The 18,405-nt window shown below is 41.8% G+C and overlaps 1 protein-coding gene across 1 annotated transcript in view; it reads right to left on the reverse strand.

The window, feature by feature from the left end:
- The window catches only part of scara5 (scavenger receptor class A, member 5 (putative)), a 55,929-nt gene that overhangs the window by 34,267 nt on the left and 3,257 nt on the right, over window positions 1-18,405 (reverse strand). The window contains exons 2-3 of the mRNA XM_084031332.1: window positions 18,088-18,209; window positions 15,039-15,167 (exon numbers count right to left, since the gene is read on the reverse strand). Of these exons, the coding sequence (XP_083887458.1) occupies window positions 15,039-15,167; window positions 18,088-18,199 (241 nt within the window). The 5' untranslated portion in view covers window positions 18,200-18,209. The remainder of the gene's footprint in view (window positions 1-15,038; window positions 15,168-18,087; window positions 18,210-18,405) is intronic.

An 18,405-nucleotide genomic window follows, 5' to 3' on the forward strand; every position in this document is an offset into this window, starting at 1 on the left:
TCCAGACCTGGCTGACTGGCGACAAATTGCGGAAACTCTGTCGAAAATTTAAGTTGGCCGCTGCATGTTGCAGCTCGTCCAACACTCGCAGGAGAGAAAGAGCGTTAGCCCAGATATGACGTATGGAATCCCAGTGATGGAAAGTAACTGCTGTAAGGACACTTAGCTGTACTTGAAGTACAATGTTTATACAAGTTTATACCTACTCCACAGGGTCATATTTTTTACTCTAATACATTTATGTTTTTGTGAAATGCAACACATTGTTAATTACATTATTGTTTTGCAGGATGTTTTTTCTTCTTTCTTACCCTATTTAAACATCTCACGACCCAGCAGATTTATCATGACCCTTTGGAGGAGGGGACCTCTACTTGTAATGGAGCACTTTTACATTATAGTGTTGCAACCTTTACTTAAGCAAAGGATCTGAATACTCCTTTCTTTGTTGACCTTTCCTCTCAATTGAAATGACATTAAGTTGGACTCCGGTTTTGTTTTCCACTTATGAAATCGTCTGCTTGTTATAGTGTGCAATACGCTCATTTAACCTTAAATATACATTCAATTAGAGTGACTTTTGGATGATGAATTGTAAACACACAAATTTGAAAGAAGCAGGAATATTAAAGGAACAACATGTTTTCCTCTCAGAGTTTGTTGTCCCAAAGCTCTCCGTAGACAACATGATCTGAATTTAAAAAGTGTTTATTTTAGTTGGTGCATCACATTTGCTGACGGTTAACATATAACTGATGAAGCTTTCTTGTCTTGTTTTTGGCCGTGGCATAAAGGCCACATCTTCTTTCCCCCCGTTTTCTCTGTTCTCTATCGTGCCTAATGAGAAAAAGCTCCTCGGTTTCATGTTATGTTGAGAGCACGTCGCATGGTAACGGCTCTATAGCCTGGGAGATATTTTGAAACCAGATCCTCAGCATTACGCCATGACGGCATCTTCTCTGCGGGACAGCGGGGACCAAATGTGTGCAAAATACCTCTGATTCAGGAAAGAAAAAGGGGGTTAATTTGGGAAATGAGAGGAAGCAGATAATTCCCTTCGCACAAGCTCTCAGGCACGTTGGTGCCCCGAAACATCCCGATATCACAAAGTCTCCGAACGTTTCTGTTTCCACATATCTAAGAGTAGTAAAGTGTGTTTCTGTGTGCCGGCATCAAAGCCAAGAAACGTCAGAGTGAGAAAAAGTGCTGCAAAGCCGCTCCGCTGAAAACAAACCATCTCAACTCCCGCTCATTATGTGTGTTAGGTTTATTCCTAATGATCTGAAAAACTAAATAAGCCAAAATCTCTCCACTACACAGGGCGCTTAATTGCTAAATGATGGTCTGTCAGCAGTGGTGAACACACACCCAGATTTAAAATCAACCAGAGGCCCCGTATGGAGTTTCTCAGGAAGGAAAAGGAAAGAAGAGCGAGAACATAAAGTGGGCCGATCTTATTCTAGATAAGTGGAATGTCCTTTTGTGGAAATCAAATTAAAACACTGAAGTTTCTGAGCTGGATTACGTCATATGCACGGCCTCATTTAGCAAGCATAACAAACTTCTGCATACTCAGTCTTAAAGGGCACTCGCGCAGTCATCCGAAAGATGTCATACAAGCCGGCACTTGACTCCTCGCAATTACTGGGATTGTGGGTAATAAGACAAAGACCGATTTCATAGCCCGGCCGACCAGAGGCAGCATGTCGCCTTGGATCGGGCGTCAGGCATGAAAATGTATTTTCTTGATCTCTGTTGTCAACTAGAACCGACGCCACATCTGGGATGCCTCACAGCATCTCGCCAGAAAGACTAGGAATGATGTTGTTGGTGCTGAACTGTAAAACAGAGTCACGGCTTTTCCAAACACAAGCGAGCATCACACACCATCGTTTGTTTAATTCCCTTCCCTGGAAGTCGTTTGGAGTGTCGTGAAAGAAGGTAAACTTGATCGGGGACCAACGTGACTCCATAATCCAAAACATCACTTTAGGTTCCGAAACATTCTCAATGGACTCAAACATCTATCATGATCGGCCCCAAATATGATGCGTTTTACTCTGAAATGTTGATAAAAGTAGAAAAAACAATGTGGATGCCACATTTCTGTCAGATAATCTTGTGAGGGTATAAAAGTTACAGATGGAGCGACAGCACAGGGTTTAGTGTTAATGTAATACAAGGATGGTTTTCGAAATGCTCTGAAATTTGTCAGGGGAACCGCATTGCGGTCTTTCTAGTTTAAGGTGCAGAATTACATTTGTTAACCACCGACTTTTCGGGGTCTGTGGGTTCTCATGGATCAGGACAACTGCAGGCTATTAGAGTGAAGACGTATAAACTAAGAGTCATATCATGTTGCCAGAACACACTGGAACAGATTTTCCACCGCACGCTTCGCCTTGTTTCCTCTGGTGAAACCACCAAAAGGAATAAACCATCGACGTTAGTAATCACTCTCCACTAACTGATGTCTGTTGATCTGCAGCATTGCTATATGGAGAGATCTGCATATACAATCAACCAAACCACAGAGGTCACCGTCAGGGAGGTTAAGGGTTTTCTATTCACCCGTATCACTCTGTAATAAAGCAAAAGAATGCTAACATATTATCACTTTATAAAGGTGCTTTAGCTGTAATGATCATGCCATTTTTTCTGCAAAAGTTAAGGATCGTTTTCCCAATTTGTCCAAAATGGACATGTATATATAAATGTTTAGAGAAGCAGGATAATCCACCTGCAGGTGCTTAAAATGTATTTTATTTATCATGAACACCTCATGAGGGGAAAAAACCCATTAATGTGAATTCATATAAAAAATAAACAGTGAAAAATATAGCCCAGATAGATGTAATTTCACATCTCTTTCAGCCACAAACCCTCACAAAGGCAGACATGCTCAAGGTGAGTGTTACGTGACATCAAGCGAGGGTGATGAGAGTTGAGTGAAAGAAGACACGCAGGCCTGACAAATCCATTTCCAACCTCTGGTCTCAGCTCAGCTCTGAACGGTGGGAAAGTCTCCTCTTTGCCATTGGCCTCCTATTCTTGACTCTTTACCTCACACACATAGAGGCACGGCAGCAATGCTTTACAGCGGATTAGTCCCAAATTCTCAGCTTCATGGTCTTCTGTGGAGAAGAGGAGGCTTTCCACTCACGTATCAAATGCTGGGAGAGAGGGCCAGCACAACAGCCGGACGTTGCTCAATGTATTATGTCACCTGTCTGATCGAAAGCAACAATCCCACATTCAACATATTTCAGAAACAATATCAACAGTTTTTCCTGGCGCTGGGCTGCTGAATCATGTCCACGATGTAAACCCTCCATATAATGAAGATCTGATCACTATGACGCCTTGAGCTCAAAGTGAAGCGTTGAAGGTTCAATGGAGGTTTTGATGTAAAATGTACTTTGACCGTTTCTCACCAACAGGCATTGTGTGCACCTAACAAACAAACGTTGAAGGCGTTCCTGCCCTCAAAATATTTACAAGCCAGTATTTTGAATATTTTAAATCCTGTGTTGTTTAAATCTATCTATAAATCTAATAGCTCCTTTCTTCCCCACAATATTTATCTTCTGTCTCCCGGTCCTTGTTTACCTGATCACAGGTTCCTATTTTTTGGCTCTTGATAATAGTTTGCATATTTATGGATTTATGATTTTTTATGTTATACTTGTAGATGTTTACTTCAAGTCTGATGCAGTAACAGTAATAAGCAATGCCTTTCTTACTTACATGACATATTCATCACCATATTTCTGTTTTAATGGCGTCTCTTTAAGTTGACGTTTCATTTCTCCTGTATTTCCTTGCCGTTGTTTCCTGATGGGTTTCCTCTATCTAGTGTGATGATCATAAGACATCATCATATGAATATGTTGGGGATTTGGACATTTTCCAACTAAAACATATAAAAGGCTAAATAAATGTACTTGAACTGTTGCAGATCAGAGTGGATGCAATCCCCGTGAAACATGACAGCGGTCTATAGAGAGCACGCTACCTTTGACTGGTCAGGTTAGAGCTCCTTTAGCATACGCTAACGTCGAACAGAAGATGTGTAAAGCTATTTCAGTGGAAACCATGACCTCGCCACAACTGAGGCCTACAAAATGAATGAGAGAACGTTAACATGATTACTTTGATTATATATATATAAAAAATATGTCCATTTATCCATCATCTAACTATAAATCAACCCCCAAGCTGTGGAATTTATGGTCGAACCCCTGAAAAAAACCCAATGGAGAGGTATAATTGTGCAAACCCCATTATTTGCTCTCAGGCCTTTCATCACTGGACCTCCATGAAGGACTCAGATGTGGCTGATAGATTTCTGACACAACTTCAGAGCCTGTCCCGGCGGCCTCCTCCCCCTCTGATGTTAACCTCCACACAGACCTTCACCTTAAATGATAAGCGACTGACACGGACATGGTTTTGACTTTAACCAGAACATCTTGTTGGAATAAAGCGTCTGCGAACACTCCGGGTTATCCAGTTATCCAAACCAAACACCCAAACAATAAAAGGCCAGAGCAAGCAGTTCTGCTGTGTTGGATCTGGTTGGTGGAGTACCTGGGATGACCCTTCTGAACAAAGCAGGACGTTAGGGGCTTTTCAAGACCAGGGAATTGGACTTGGTTGAATCTCAATGCTGATTCAAATCAGAGAATCTTGTTTTGCTGATCAGGTCGCTTGTTTCAAGCTCTCTCTTTTTTTCTTTTGTTTGGCTTGTGAGCCGTTAAAATAAAGATATATCCAGTCCTGACATGTTGAAAGTTTGGGAAGGAGGGAAATGTATTGTTGTGTAAGGTCAGAACTGTTGTTTACTGCAGGATATATGTATTTTAGAAAATGAAGAAAATATTCGGCACTGAATGTTGGAACAGGACACGTATTGTGCATCGCATTTTTGTTTACGAACTTCACTTGTGTCAGTACAATTGCTGAAATGACTCCAACATTTGCAAATCATGTAATGTAACTCTAAAATAAAAAGTCAGTGCAGGTTTTATGACTGAGCAGCCAGAGCTGAACGTGATCAGACCTGGGAGGAGGAGGAGGAGGAGGAGGAGGAGGAGGAGGAGGAGGAGGAGGAGGAGGAGAAAAATAGCAACCTGGAGAGATACAACAGCTGGTCCTCAGTTAGAAATAGCCAATTTACCATATGTGTTTGCAAACAATGAAGTTCTGTTGGTAATGGACACACAGCAGCTCTACCACCACTCTTGAATATTCCTCTTATATAATAATGAAATGTTTTCATGTGTTTATGTGTGAGAGAGACACAGCGATACCGGTCACCTTCACCCAGACAGAAAGTGACCAACATCCCACTTCACTTTGAGGGGATGCCAGCGGCAGGAAGGAGGTCAGGAAATAAAGAAGAAAGGGTCTTTTTGTGAACTGCAGACCTGAAAGTCTTCCAGCGGCGAAGGAGAATGAAATTACAGGATCTACAACAACCTGCTTTCCTTGAGATCACATCAAACGGCAGCCGTTAAGTCATTTTAAATGGATTACTGCAAAAAAGGGTTGGATTCATATCCGGAGTTAAGCTCAATTACCACCAACTGGTTTAAAGATGAAATGTGTGAGGGATAAAGATCAATGGGATTATTGCAAAGGACAAACAGAAATAAGAATAGGAAAGATAATATAATTATATTAAACACAATATTAATGAAAATATTTGTAATATATATCACAATGTGGCGAATGTATGCATCATTATGCAGACAATAATTTGATTTATGAGCTGCAGCTCTTCACACACACACACAAAACAGAACAAATTTTGACTTGGATTACATATAGCCAGGAATCAATCATCATAATGATTCCATTGAAAGTCAATATTGGATAATAAGTCTAGCAGATTATCTTTTATTTCATGAAAATTGCTTGAAGCCTGCTGAAAGAGTTGCTAGTTGATGAGTTGCATGTGTGACGTGATTGCGTAATAATTTGCAAAACAATGAAAGTGATACACAAAAGTATGAATGCATATTTGGATAATTTTCACATAAAAAAGTCAAACAAAATATATACCGGTAATAGATGTTTTTAGCCACTGGAGGTTGTAAAATCATTGCCATATTGTGAGTTGATATGGTGATCGCATTAGTAAAATGTTTATTTATTATTTTAAAAAACTGGACAAGGAGGAGGAAGAGGAGGGCGAAGACGGGTTTCATGGGAAATGTGGTCTTCATTGTGGTAAACCACTGGTGTCATCGCAAATATGATCTCTTTGGTTTTCAGCCCATATACACATGTATTATAATTCATTTGACAGTGATGTTTTTATGTTTAAAGCTTCTCATCCCCTGCAATATGGTTCCATCTGATTGACAAGGAATGGTGAGATTATCACTCAGACCGCACGTTTGGCGAGAGGTCATGAACCCGGGCTCACGCCGCTGCGTGCAAACCACTGGATTAAAGGCTGCTCATCGCCTGGTTCTGTATCTCTATTACACTGGATGTAATAGAGATACATTTTCTAAACCAAGCTGTTGAAATGTAGCTCATTAAAACCACCTGAAATGTTTAAACTACCAACATTCAACGTGGCAGACGCTGCGGAGAAGAACTGTAGGTTTGTTTTTTGCTTATTTGGTCATTTTATGGAGGCTTAAACAATAATGGCTCTTCACTCTGCAGCCATGTTGAAAGGTCTCTCCGGGAGACGTGGTTGTGTGAAGCTCAGCCAGCTGTAACTCAGCTGCAGGAATGTCCGAATGAAGTGACAGCGGTGGAGTTTTTGTTTGATTTCTAAGCGTGGACCCTGTCTGATGTGGCAGACATCAAAGTGAGGCTCTTGTTGCGAGAGGCTGAATGACTTAATAAGCATGTGTGTGTGTGTGTGTGTGTTAGTCTGTGTGTGTGTGTGTGTGTGTGTGTGCACAATAGAAGTCCTTCTTTCTATCGGCATTTAGATTGATAAGTGCCATTAAAGCATACCATCCATCGCTTTTCATCAAAATCCTTTCTTAAAATTCTTTGGTTTTGCTGGTCCATTCAAAAGTACAATTTACTATTAATAAAAAAAAGAAGATCTGATATGTAAGCACAGGATTTGATTCACTTTCTGCATTGATTGACTCGATGGTACTAAGTCTACAAAACCTAAATCTAAAAAAATTAGTAAGGTTTTCTATGCTGTTTAAAGGGGTTCTTCATATCAGCACTCTTAGTAAAGACAAAATAATCTATAATGAACAATCCCCAATAATAAACTGTAATAAACTCCACTTATAGTGTACTTTTTACTCATGTTCTCTCTCCCTGACTGGTTTATATCATGACGTATAGAGCACTAAGTTGCTTACTGGCAAGTTTTATTGCCTTTACTGACTTAAAGTGCATAAAACTATATAAAAATGTATATGCAAACAAAGCAGCAAAAATATGCCATGAAATCTAACATGCTTTTACCTTCACTGAGAGGGTTCATTTGATATGGTGAGACAAGAGACAGACCGTAAAATATGCTCTTCATTACATGCAAAGTTTATAGGCAAATATAAATGAGCAACAACAGCAACCAAAGAAGCAACCAAGTTGTTTTCCTTACATTTCTGTCATTTGTTACATTCTTCTACTCACAGTTGTCGTCCCACCCATCTCAGTTAGAAACTAACAACCACTGAACCACACTGTATGTGTGTGTGTGTGTGTGTGTGTGTGTGTGTGTGTGTGTGTGTGTGTGTGTGTATGTGTGTGTGTGTGTGTAACAGACTTCATCCCAAAGTCTTTGGAATCTGTTGTTGCTTAATTAGTCTGCTAGTAAAAAAACTAATTTAGGCGCCTGCTATCATGCCCTTGAGATCCCTGAAGCTTCAACAGCCCCTCCACCTCCATTAAAAAAAATCATTGTAACCGTTTATGGAGAGCTGCATCACTGAGGCGTGCTGCTTTTATTTGAGTCGGAGTTATTTACGCACGGCAGTATTCCCCGTTATTGCATCTCGTGGACTCATTTGGCTTCAAGCTGAAATTAATGTTTTCAAAGCCGGGTACACTACGGTGTTGGGGGGAGAACCGCTCTATTATTATTAGAATATCCAATCAAGCGTTGCCTGTGAATCCTTTAGCTCACATATGTTACAAAACTGACCAGAATTATCATTTATATTCACTCATCACTCTTTGTTCCTCTTTGTTGCTAGAAATCCACATTTACATGAGCAGGGCGGGAACTTTTTATAGTAAATGAGGCAGAATGCCAAAGACAGAGGGAGGGAGAGAGAGAGAGAGAGAAAGGGGGAAAGAGGTCCAATTAGTCTTGACATGTTAATGGCTTGTGTTTGACTGCTTGAATGAGGACGTCCACTGACTTTTGGGACCTCTCGTTGAATAATGAAGGACTGACTTTTCTCTGTGTGTTTCTGTGTGTGTGTGTGTGAGGGGGAGAGAGAGAGAGAGAGAGAGAGAAGGTGGGTGCTCCTCTTATGATGGGACTCCTCCTCGAATGCTGGATCCTCTCCAAACTCACAGTACAGAAACTCATTAGAAAAGGCTTTATGTTCTCAAAGTCAATTTAGAGGCATTGTGACGCACAGTACGTGTGTGTGTGTGTGTGTGTGGGTGTGTGTGTGGGTGTGGGGCAAGTCATTTGTGTGGTTTGTGGCTTCTCACGTCTCTGAATATACATGTGGATTTAAATAACTGCGTGTGTGCTTGTATTGTGTATACATGATGTGTATGTATGTACGAGTTTCTGCACAAAAGCATCACGTTTTTACGCTTGCGTGCATTTCTGCGTCGCGGCGTGATTGTTTTCGTGCACATGTGTTCTTATTCATGCTCGTGCTTCTCATGCTCCACACATGCGTGAGGGTTTATGGGTGTCCCTGCACGCATATGGATATGAAACCGTAAGCGTCTCCTCTGGCGCACGTCTGTGACGGTGGATTTACTCTCCTGAAGGCGAAGTGTGTCTGAGGAAGGAATTTCTCACCCGTGTCAACAGGGTCAGAAGACACCTCATCTTCAGCAGCGAGAATCATTTTCACAAGGGTGTGGTTAGAGACCTTCAAAGTTCCTCTTTAAAGTCGTAGGTGTGGCTCTCTGTGGTGTCAGATTTACCCTCGGAATGGGCTAAATTAGTCGGACACATATGGTCTACGTTCATGACGGTTTTTAATCTGGTGTCACGTTGTGAAGAAGTATGGATTATTTAAGATTCTTTGAGGTTATTCAAGAAAAGCCCAAAGGCTTTGGTTTTGGTAAAATTAGCCTGCCAATGTTTTTCTAGTGGTTATGTTGATGTCCCACACACCCAACAGTTGGAGGTTACTATCTTCTCAGTAGCAAATATCTTCCGGGGCTGCACCAAAAATACAGAAATCGAGAAAAGTGGCAAAAGAGCAAAAAAGCAGTAAACCTGCACGGTAAGATGACGGTCCCAAGAACACGCCTAATTCCTTTCAGGTTTAAAGTCCTAACCGATTTTCATATGAGGTTGCATTACACATGAGGAGAAACTTCCCAGATGTTCTGTCTCATCTCGAACATGCTCCAAGATTTTAAAATAATGGGGCATCACAGTACGGGATGTTTATTAAGATTAATGTGCCAGACGGAGCAACGCACCAAATTACACGCTCTCACGGGGGAGCAGATGTAATGGAGACCTCTGGCGATGGAACAGAATTTAGCTGTATAGCAGGAAAAGTTGCTGTAAAACACGAAGATAATTACGTGAACAAATGCAGTCACCCAGTTACTACAAGGGCCTGCAGGCCAAGATAAGGACGAGCTGTTTCAGGCCTATACTGCCAATGGCTACTTGGCAATAACATATCCCTTGCCGATCCCTGGAAGACACAAAACTCGAAGATTTCATGGCTTTTAAGAATAACAACAAACCCACCAGCCCCCATCATGTTTTCCAGCAGTTAACTGGCCGAGGGAAAAAAAAGAAAGAAAACCCAACCGTGCCAAACCTGTGATCTGCATGTTTGCTGGAAAACATGAGTCAGTTGCACCTACAGTACAGTATGAGACGAAGGCATGTTCAAGGCATTAGGGAGGAAAATAAACATAGAGCTGGTTAATGTCTTCAAACATACCTGTATAATAGTACTACAGGTAGTGGATATACTAAATGGAAAGTGGATAAGGCACTGAAATACTTTTTACTAAATTATTCCATTCCTCCATATTTGGCATGACTGTGTCAGTGCAGGATGATTATAGGTGGCAACAGACCGGTACAGCTCATGAACAAAGCTATAAAATGTGTCAAACATGGCCTAAGCAGCGTCTGCAAGGCCACATATGGGCCGATCGCTGGCTATTAGATGTGTTTGTTGGGTGTTTTACACAATCTGTTATTCTGACAACTGGCTCCAGATGTAGGACAAGGTATTTCTAGCAATGTCTGGCCAAAATGCACGAAAAAAAACAAACCTCTCACCCTTTTGCAGAGAGAAGAGGGTTCATCTACGGCTAGGAGTTGTTTAAAACGCAATGAAATGAAAGGAGGAAACAACCCAGTCATGTTTCGGAGGTGTTGTCTTTAAATGCACCACGTGAGCACACTGCAAGAGAACTGTTCTAAAAAGGGTTCTGCTCTTCTACAACACTGTTTTGTTTAGAGTGCATGTACCTTTCACACAAGTCCAAATTGTGTAATTGTGTATTTTTTTATTTCAATCTTTAACCTGCTGGAACATTTGAAGTTGATCTTCCTTTGCATCTTTGCCTTTTTCACGGTGGAGGACTACAAATGACTGATGTAGGCCTAATGTACAATCAATAACCAAAACAGGCTCTTCATTGTTATGAATTTTAACAAGCACAGCCACATATGAAAACACTCAACACAGCAATTACACATCTTTAACTTTCTGTATTGTAATATAAAAAGAAAAGGCATAATGCAGTCAAACACCTCTCTCACCTACTCTTCTGTACGAGCAGTAATGTTTTACAGTGTCTAATCTGCAAACTGAGCTATTGTAAACCTTTGGATGGACTCAGAGAAAACACATCTGAAAGAGCTTAGGGACTCCCTAAAAACCAGTTCGGACTCTGGTCTGCCGCTGATGCTTTTGGCGTCCGTGTTAATGGAAAGACAACAGAAAAGCAGCGGCCATAGACAAAAAAATCTGCATCTGGTTAATTTTTCGGAAAGTTGAGACAAGTTCAAGTCTTTAGCAGACCACACATAATTTGGACCAATCAATTGCAACCAGAAGTAGGTGTGGTTTCCTGCGGAGCGGCCAGTCACTGCGGAATAACGCTCATTTGAGCATTACAAATTGAACGCTCTGTGGGGCAACAAGATCAGCTTCTCACTTTTAATATTGGAAAAATGAGTGTCTCAGATTTAAGGTTTCACAAGGATTCATGATTACTGATCGGACTGTCGGACCATGAATAACGAGGAGGTGTGAAATGGCTTGTTGTTCCCCTTCGCAACCAGGAAGAACGTCATTTAACATTTTGTTTGCACCGGACACGGAAAATGGTTCAAAGTTATTTAACTTACTATACATAAGACTTGAGTACAAACACGCCAATTATCATTTTTTCTCTTACTTATTTATTCTGTGTTGTATTATTTGTTTTTTTCAATGTTATGTGGGACATATGGGGAACCATTTAAAAAAACCTTAATCTAAAAAACAAATTAAATTAGGGAGGGAATAAGTCAGCTCTTGGAGAAGACTTGACAAAACTAAATTGCTGAAAGGATCATGAGAGAGGTTTTTCTCTGTGTAAAGGCAGAATTAAATACAAAAACTTGCACCATCACTCCCACACAACCAGTTTGCACGCATACGGACTCAAACTCAACTAAACAGCATCCTAGCACTTCCCACGCAAAAGATCAAAGATGGAGAAGTCGAGGGTCAACTTGTCCTAAAAGCCAACTGTGACCGTGAACAGCTTCGCTATCCGATATGAATGAAAACGATATGGAGACATACAGCAGGAACAACTAACTGTTCAACCAGACCAGGCTGAGAGAAATCCTGCAGCACCAAGTCTGCTCATGTACAGAGTAAGGAGTTAAACTGTTCTCACTCAGATACTTACGCAGGTCGGCCCACATGGTTTCTGGGAATAAAAGTCTTTAAAAAGTTGCATCACGCCACCATTTGGCCAAACCAGCGTTGTCACAATTGGCCCAGGCCGACCACGTCTCTTCAGTAATGGTCCTCCTCCCGAACTGCGTCAGCCAGAACAAGCGACTACAAAGACAAAAGCTTCTCCAGCAGGCGCCTCCGAGATGATACAAGTCTGGGTTCTGGCTCAAGGCTGGTCATCATGGGAATTGAACACTTGATGTTTCAATTATGGACAATCTCTGTGCTGCCACAGAGTCTCTGTTAGAGTCGTGTCCTATCTGCATGGAGATAAGCTTGTAGGACTAATGGACTGATAAGGCAGCTCTTAACCTTATGATAAATGGTGCAGGCGTTTTCATCCTTTATCCTCCCTTCACTCCAAACTGAGATAAAAGATCCTGCTCCCACACAGAAAATACTATAGAATACTGATCATGCCACGAACGCCAGCGATGATCCTGCTAGCTTTGACATACCGATGTGTTTGGATGCACCGGAGACGCTGGCCGAGCCATGAAGTTGGGAGGAGGCCAAAGGAGGCAACTTAAGAGCAACAACCTAAAAGTCAAGTGAGAACTCAAACAAGAAGTGAATGTGCATAACACAGAGTTGAATCTGTGTTCACGTCGGAAAACTGGCAGCCAGTGTGTGTGTGTGTGTGTGTGTGTGTGTTGTAGGGGGCCTCCCGTGCAGTTACGCTGGAGCCACTCAGCTTTTGGATGGCAGGCATTTAATTTAAGAGGGGCCGCTTGAAAAGCCCGGTTTGATTGCTTTTCTAAAACAACCTCATCTAAAAGCCTTAAATAAGCGAATACCTCTGGAACGACACTGAAGCCCGTTCCAAACTCCTAACTACATCTCTGTGCCTGGGAATACTGGCATCGGCCGTGTGGTCACGGTGTGACTGGGAGGCTCGGGAAGAGAGAGAGAGAGTCTTGAAATGAAATTAGGATTAGACCAGGATCCCGCTGGTCTGGATGCAGGCAGCTCATAAACCTGTTCTGAGGTCTGTCACTTACCTTTCCAACTGCATTCTCCTTAATTGTTCTCCTCTCCTCGCTCTATCAGCCTCTCTTTGTCTTCCTCTCCTCTAATAACACAGCTGACATTTACAAGGAGTACACAGTGTGGTCCGCAGTAGGTAATAGCCATAAAGTCTGACTCACCTCCACACACACACACATGCAGTTGATGGGCCATGAGGCCACTGTGACATCACACCAGTGTTGTTTTTCCAAATGAACCAGGAGGACGAGGAGAGTGGTGTAAGCTCTGATGATACTGGAATCTATTACAGCACCGCAGCACACATCGCCCGATACGAACGAACAGCTAACGCTGTCAGACGTTTCAAAACCAGATTTCCACATTGCAGTTTCACTTCATTTGTGAGACGTACGAAGTTTGAAAGACATATTTTATATTTTATATATTTTTTGGCTTCCAGATCTGGCTTTGGAAGCCAGTAAAGCTGGCGTGGGACTGGGCGGTTTCCTTTTCTTCACAGCTAGGGAAATGTCTTGGTGTGTAAGTGACGCCTCACCCTCATTCATTATAATGTGCCAGTGATCCCCGAGCAAGGCACTGGTCCTCTATAAGCAGAAACTGTAGGCCTAAGGGACAAGGTTTTGGTTTGGGCCAATCGTTGGCCGTAAGCTACCATCAACGTTTTAATAATTAACATGTATGACTCACCACTCACGGTGACTTCACATCACCTAGCCAGACCTGCTGGACAAATCTAAGCCAACCCAGCTAGGATGAGGTTATTCCACTACCCAGCCTGCTGCAGGGAGACTTCAGGCTCGCCCAGCAATGGGAGCAAATCTAGCCAAATCTAGCTTGCACAGGGAAGTGCACAGACACTCCACTACATCCTGTTCTGTTCTGCCAGCGAACTGCTTTTACACCTGATCTATGGTCAAAGATGATGCTGAAACAAAGGAACTAGCCACTGTGACGCTTTTTTATATCTCTTCTATGTCCTTTTTGTCGCTTTCTAAATAAAAGTCAAGCTCGTCACGCTTCCCAAAAGCTGTGACACACGTACCTTCGCCTGTGGGAACCGAGGTCAAATCTGTCACACATGCAAAGAGCTCCACACTCAGAAACCTGATCTCACCATTCAAATGAAGAAGAAGAAAAAAACCCTCCCAGGACAGATTTTTGTGTGTGTGTGTGTGTGTGTGTGTGTGTGTGTGTGTGTGTGTGTGTGTGTGAGATCTCAATGCTAGAGTAGAAGAGACAGTTTAAGAGGGGAGTAAGGTTTCAGACCACCTCCCCACAGTGATACCTTAGACCAAATAAGTGAGTTTGTACGTATGTGCACGTGTGTGCGTCCTTAATTACAATTCAACCTTGAGGAGCGGCTGAAGTCATCTGCATTTAACCGAACTCTGAGAACAAAAAGATGGACGACCTTTCTCAATGTGTATTTCTTTTGTTTGCTACTGTGGTGGTGTGAATACAGAACCAGAAAATACGAGTTAATTGATTGGGGATGGCATCATTCTCTTGGACGGATAAAAGACTGAATATAAAAAATACTAAACTGGATCGCCAAATATACTTTGGCGGCCCACCCATTAAAGCACTGCTGTTTGTATGATTTTATTTTGTACAACCCAAGTATATCCATACATAATGGTCTGTAGTTCATACTTTTAATAGTCTTCATTACCAGGAAGTATTTGACAGAATATTCAGAAAAAAGGTCATCATCAACTAATATGACCACAATATTTCCAACAAAATAAACGTATCCGAAATTAAAGTTAGAAGATAAATTTAACATTTTTGTGAGTGTAACAATTTTTATTTGTTAAAATGTTTTGTTGTCCACTAAACCCATCCAAAACCAGTTAAATGATCAGCTTTTCTATTTTCAGATCTCCCCTACTACCAAAATTCCCAATGGAAGACCAAGTCACAGCCTACCTGCCAGGCAGAGCCCGAAGATGGTGAGAAGGACCAGGATGTAGAGGGAGACGACGGCGTACTTGATGGCTGAGAGGGAGTTCAGGTGAGCACAGCACTGATCCTGCTTCCTGCGACGCTTACAAGAACCTGACGAAGAAACAAACAAAAGGGTCAGAAGCAAAGTCCAAACTAATATTTCACAGTTGCAAAACACCAAACTCTAAATGGATTCTTGGAGTCTTGATACCAAATTTTTTTCGTCGTTTTATGTCGTATTATATGACGACGTACCGTGTGAACACAAAGTAAGAACACACAATAAAAAGTAAGCAAGCAACAATATCAAACACACTCTTGGTTCACTGGTTCAGAATGGTCTTATTGTATAGATCCGATGAGTAATTATGTATGCTGTCGGCACGGCGATGCAGCATAGATGCACAAATACATTCATACAAGAATACGCAGACTCACGGAGGAGCTATTACTATAATTCAGGTCGCCACTTAACACTTCTCCCAGGGTCAAACAGATGTTGGTGTATTACTCTTGATAAAACTGACACAGCACTGTGATGGAAGGGTTTTTTCCGTGTGTGTGTGTGTGTGTGTGTGTGTGTGTGTGTGTGTGTGTTACGGCTTGGCAGGAGAAAGGGACTAGCTTGTGGATGTTGAGAGAATATTCCCTTCAGGCCAAGAGGATAAAGAGATTTTTCAATGGTTGTTCTTTTGGAGCCACATCCTTCTTCAGTCATTGGAAGGGGAATGTGATGTATTACTATCAACGTGTTTTCAGACATTAGCACATGAGTGTGTTGTGTTTGTGGGTAATTATCCTCATTGTTGTTAAAAAAGGAAATGAAAGTGTGTTTTGCCACAGTTTTTGGAACAAGAAGTCGTTGATTTCAGACAGAAGCTCAGTTTTTAGCCAGATGTGAAGGATGCGTTTGGCAGACTTTATCGGCTGTCGCTAGCCCTAAAACATACTGGAATCACATTTAGTTAAGTAACAAATATGATTTATTGCATCACTGATAAGACGTAGAACAAAAATATTTCTTAGTGGACAGCCTTTTTAGTGAAAAACAATACAATAATCTTATATAAGATGATCATAATTCATAAATACAGGTATTGTTACATCCTGTATTTATAAAAAAAAGGCTCTATTTTTCACTTCTCTACCATGAAAGTGTGCTAGACATCTTTTTTAAATCACTCATGGCAATATTTAAGATTTTCAAGATAATGGAAATTCACAACGATAGGTGCTTTTTATCCTAAAATCGTTCCATCTCTAAGTGAGTACCACTTTAATGGGTGTGAAGTATTTCTAATGACTTATTTTCACAGTCTTATACTTCCACAATCATACTAAAAAATGCTAATTTCTTGACATATTAAATAATCTTTTAAATTGACTAACACCATATGTGTAATTCATGCCACGATTCATACGGGATCAAAAATGACTTGTCTCTCTGCCATTGAAAGCGGTGGATATTATTTTACAAAATGAAGATCCCATGGGGGGACACCGGAAAGGGCCTGACTGTAAAACCTGCTGGGATATTACGAGGTTATAATGAGACTCTATCTTCCTGTGAACAGCCATGATGTTGGCTTGAGTTACGGGTTTTGAATATACAAACACTGATTTTGCAGCACGCTCTCCCAACAGCATGCTTTCATTTGGACCGTGACAATCTGCCAGTGGACACTGGTGGATTGTTACACACACACACACACACATGCACACACACACACTTCCCCTCTATGATGAAGAACACACAGACTCCTCCGGCGTAAGACAAACACAGCTGGCTCTGATGTGTCACATAGCTGGAATGTAAAGGAGCAGAAATTGCACTCAAAGCTATAGTGTTCAACTCATGTTGAACCGATGAACCGAGACAAACAACTACATGTCCCACAAACACCTTCATAATAAACACAGGCCAGGAAATGAAACCAGTCTGCAGCTTAAAGGGGGAAATGATCACGTCGTTTTCTGTCTTTAAGCGTAAGATACGTTTGGAAATGACGTTACTGTCTGGAGAACACTTTGTCAACATCACACTCGGCTGTTGTCGGTGAAGGACTTTTACTTTCCAAATCAAATACGCGTGCTTGGCAAGCGACACAGTTGTCACACGAGTCGCTGTACCGGTGAGGTGACGTGTGTTGTGAGCACAGATGCTTGTTCGGGGGGAACAATGCAACAGAAAACAAGCGGCACTGGCCCTTTAGTTGTGTGACTCACACTCCAATATAAACCTTGTTTTGCTTTTCTACGACACCCCAGTGAAACGCACTGGGCCATGGTTGGGAATGTGTTCTCCAACTGAACAAGGTGTGAAAATGCTCTTGGATTAGAGAAGCTGGATGAGGAGAGGCTTTCTGATGTGTGCGGCCATTGTCCGCTTCCCATTAAAATGTCAACAAATTCTCCAGTTAATGTTTACTAAGACTTTCCCACCGAACTCGCAGAGCTTTGGGTCGAAACCTGAGAACACCACAGGGTCAACTGTGGATTTGTTGCAGCTGCACCTGTACACACACACACACACACACACACACACACACACACACACACACACACACACACACACACTCATGCAGATGTTGCTTCTGGACATTCCTGGCTTTCGCAGATGACCATAGTGAGAATGCCAAGCGGTGACAGCATCGCCTCTTCTTGTGTGTCTGCATTGGTAATTAGTGTGTGTGTGTGTGTGTGTGTCTGTGCAGAAAGTCCCTTTCTGAAAAGCAGTCATGGTGTATGAAGTTCTGCATCCAGTACCAGAATTTGGGATATTGAAATCTCAGTTTTTTTGCAACAAACCTATAATTTGTTTTTTCTTTTTGACCTACTACAATGGGAGTCGGATGCATGCATTTATTACTAAAAAGAAGTGTTTACCATAATCTAACATGGTCATCTTTTTGCCGCAGGACTTACAGTATTTTGAGTGCACGAAGATGTGAGAATGCGTTAATGTGCACTAATCTGCCGTGTTTTTAGTGAACAAGTCTTGAGTTCAGCTCAGTGTTTTCTCTCCGTTTACCTTCATCACACAGGTTGAGTTTGGACAGGTTGTGTCCATCGTAGGCCTCTTCATACATGGAGCCGTTCTCTCTCTCTCCATACGTGCTCAGATACATGGCCTTGTTCTCCATCTCCTCCTGACTGGAGAGAAAAGACACAATCATAACAGTTGAAGCTTACTCGGACAAAGCTACAGGTGGCAAATTCAAGTAAAGTAGAGAGAATGCAAGTTTAAGCTCCTTCCACATTGGTTTCCATCTGGGTATAACGAGCCGGTGGAAGTGGTGGTGAATGGGTGAAACGAACATGACTTTCACCCAGGATGCCGCTGTTCATG

The sequence above is a fragment of the Eutrigla gurnardus genome (assembly GCF_963514095.1).
Source record: "Eutrigla gurnardus genome assembly, chromosome: 16".
NCBI classification, from domain to species: domain Eukaryota; kingdom Metazoa; phylum Chordata; class Actinopteri; order Perciformes; family Triglidae; genus Eutrigla; species Eutrigla gurnardus.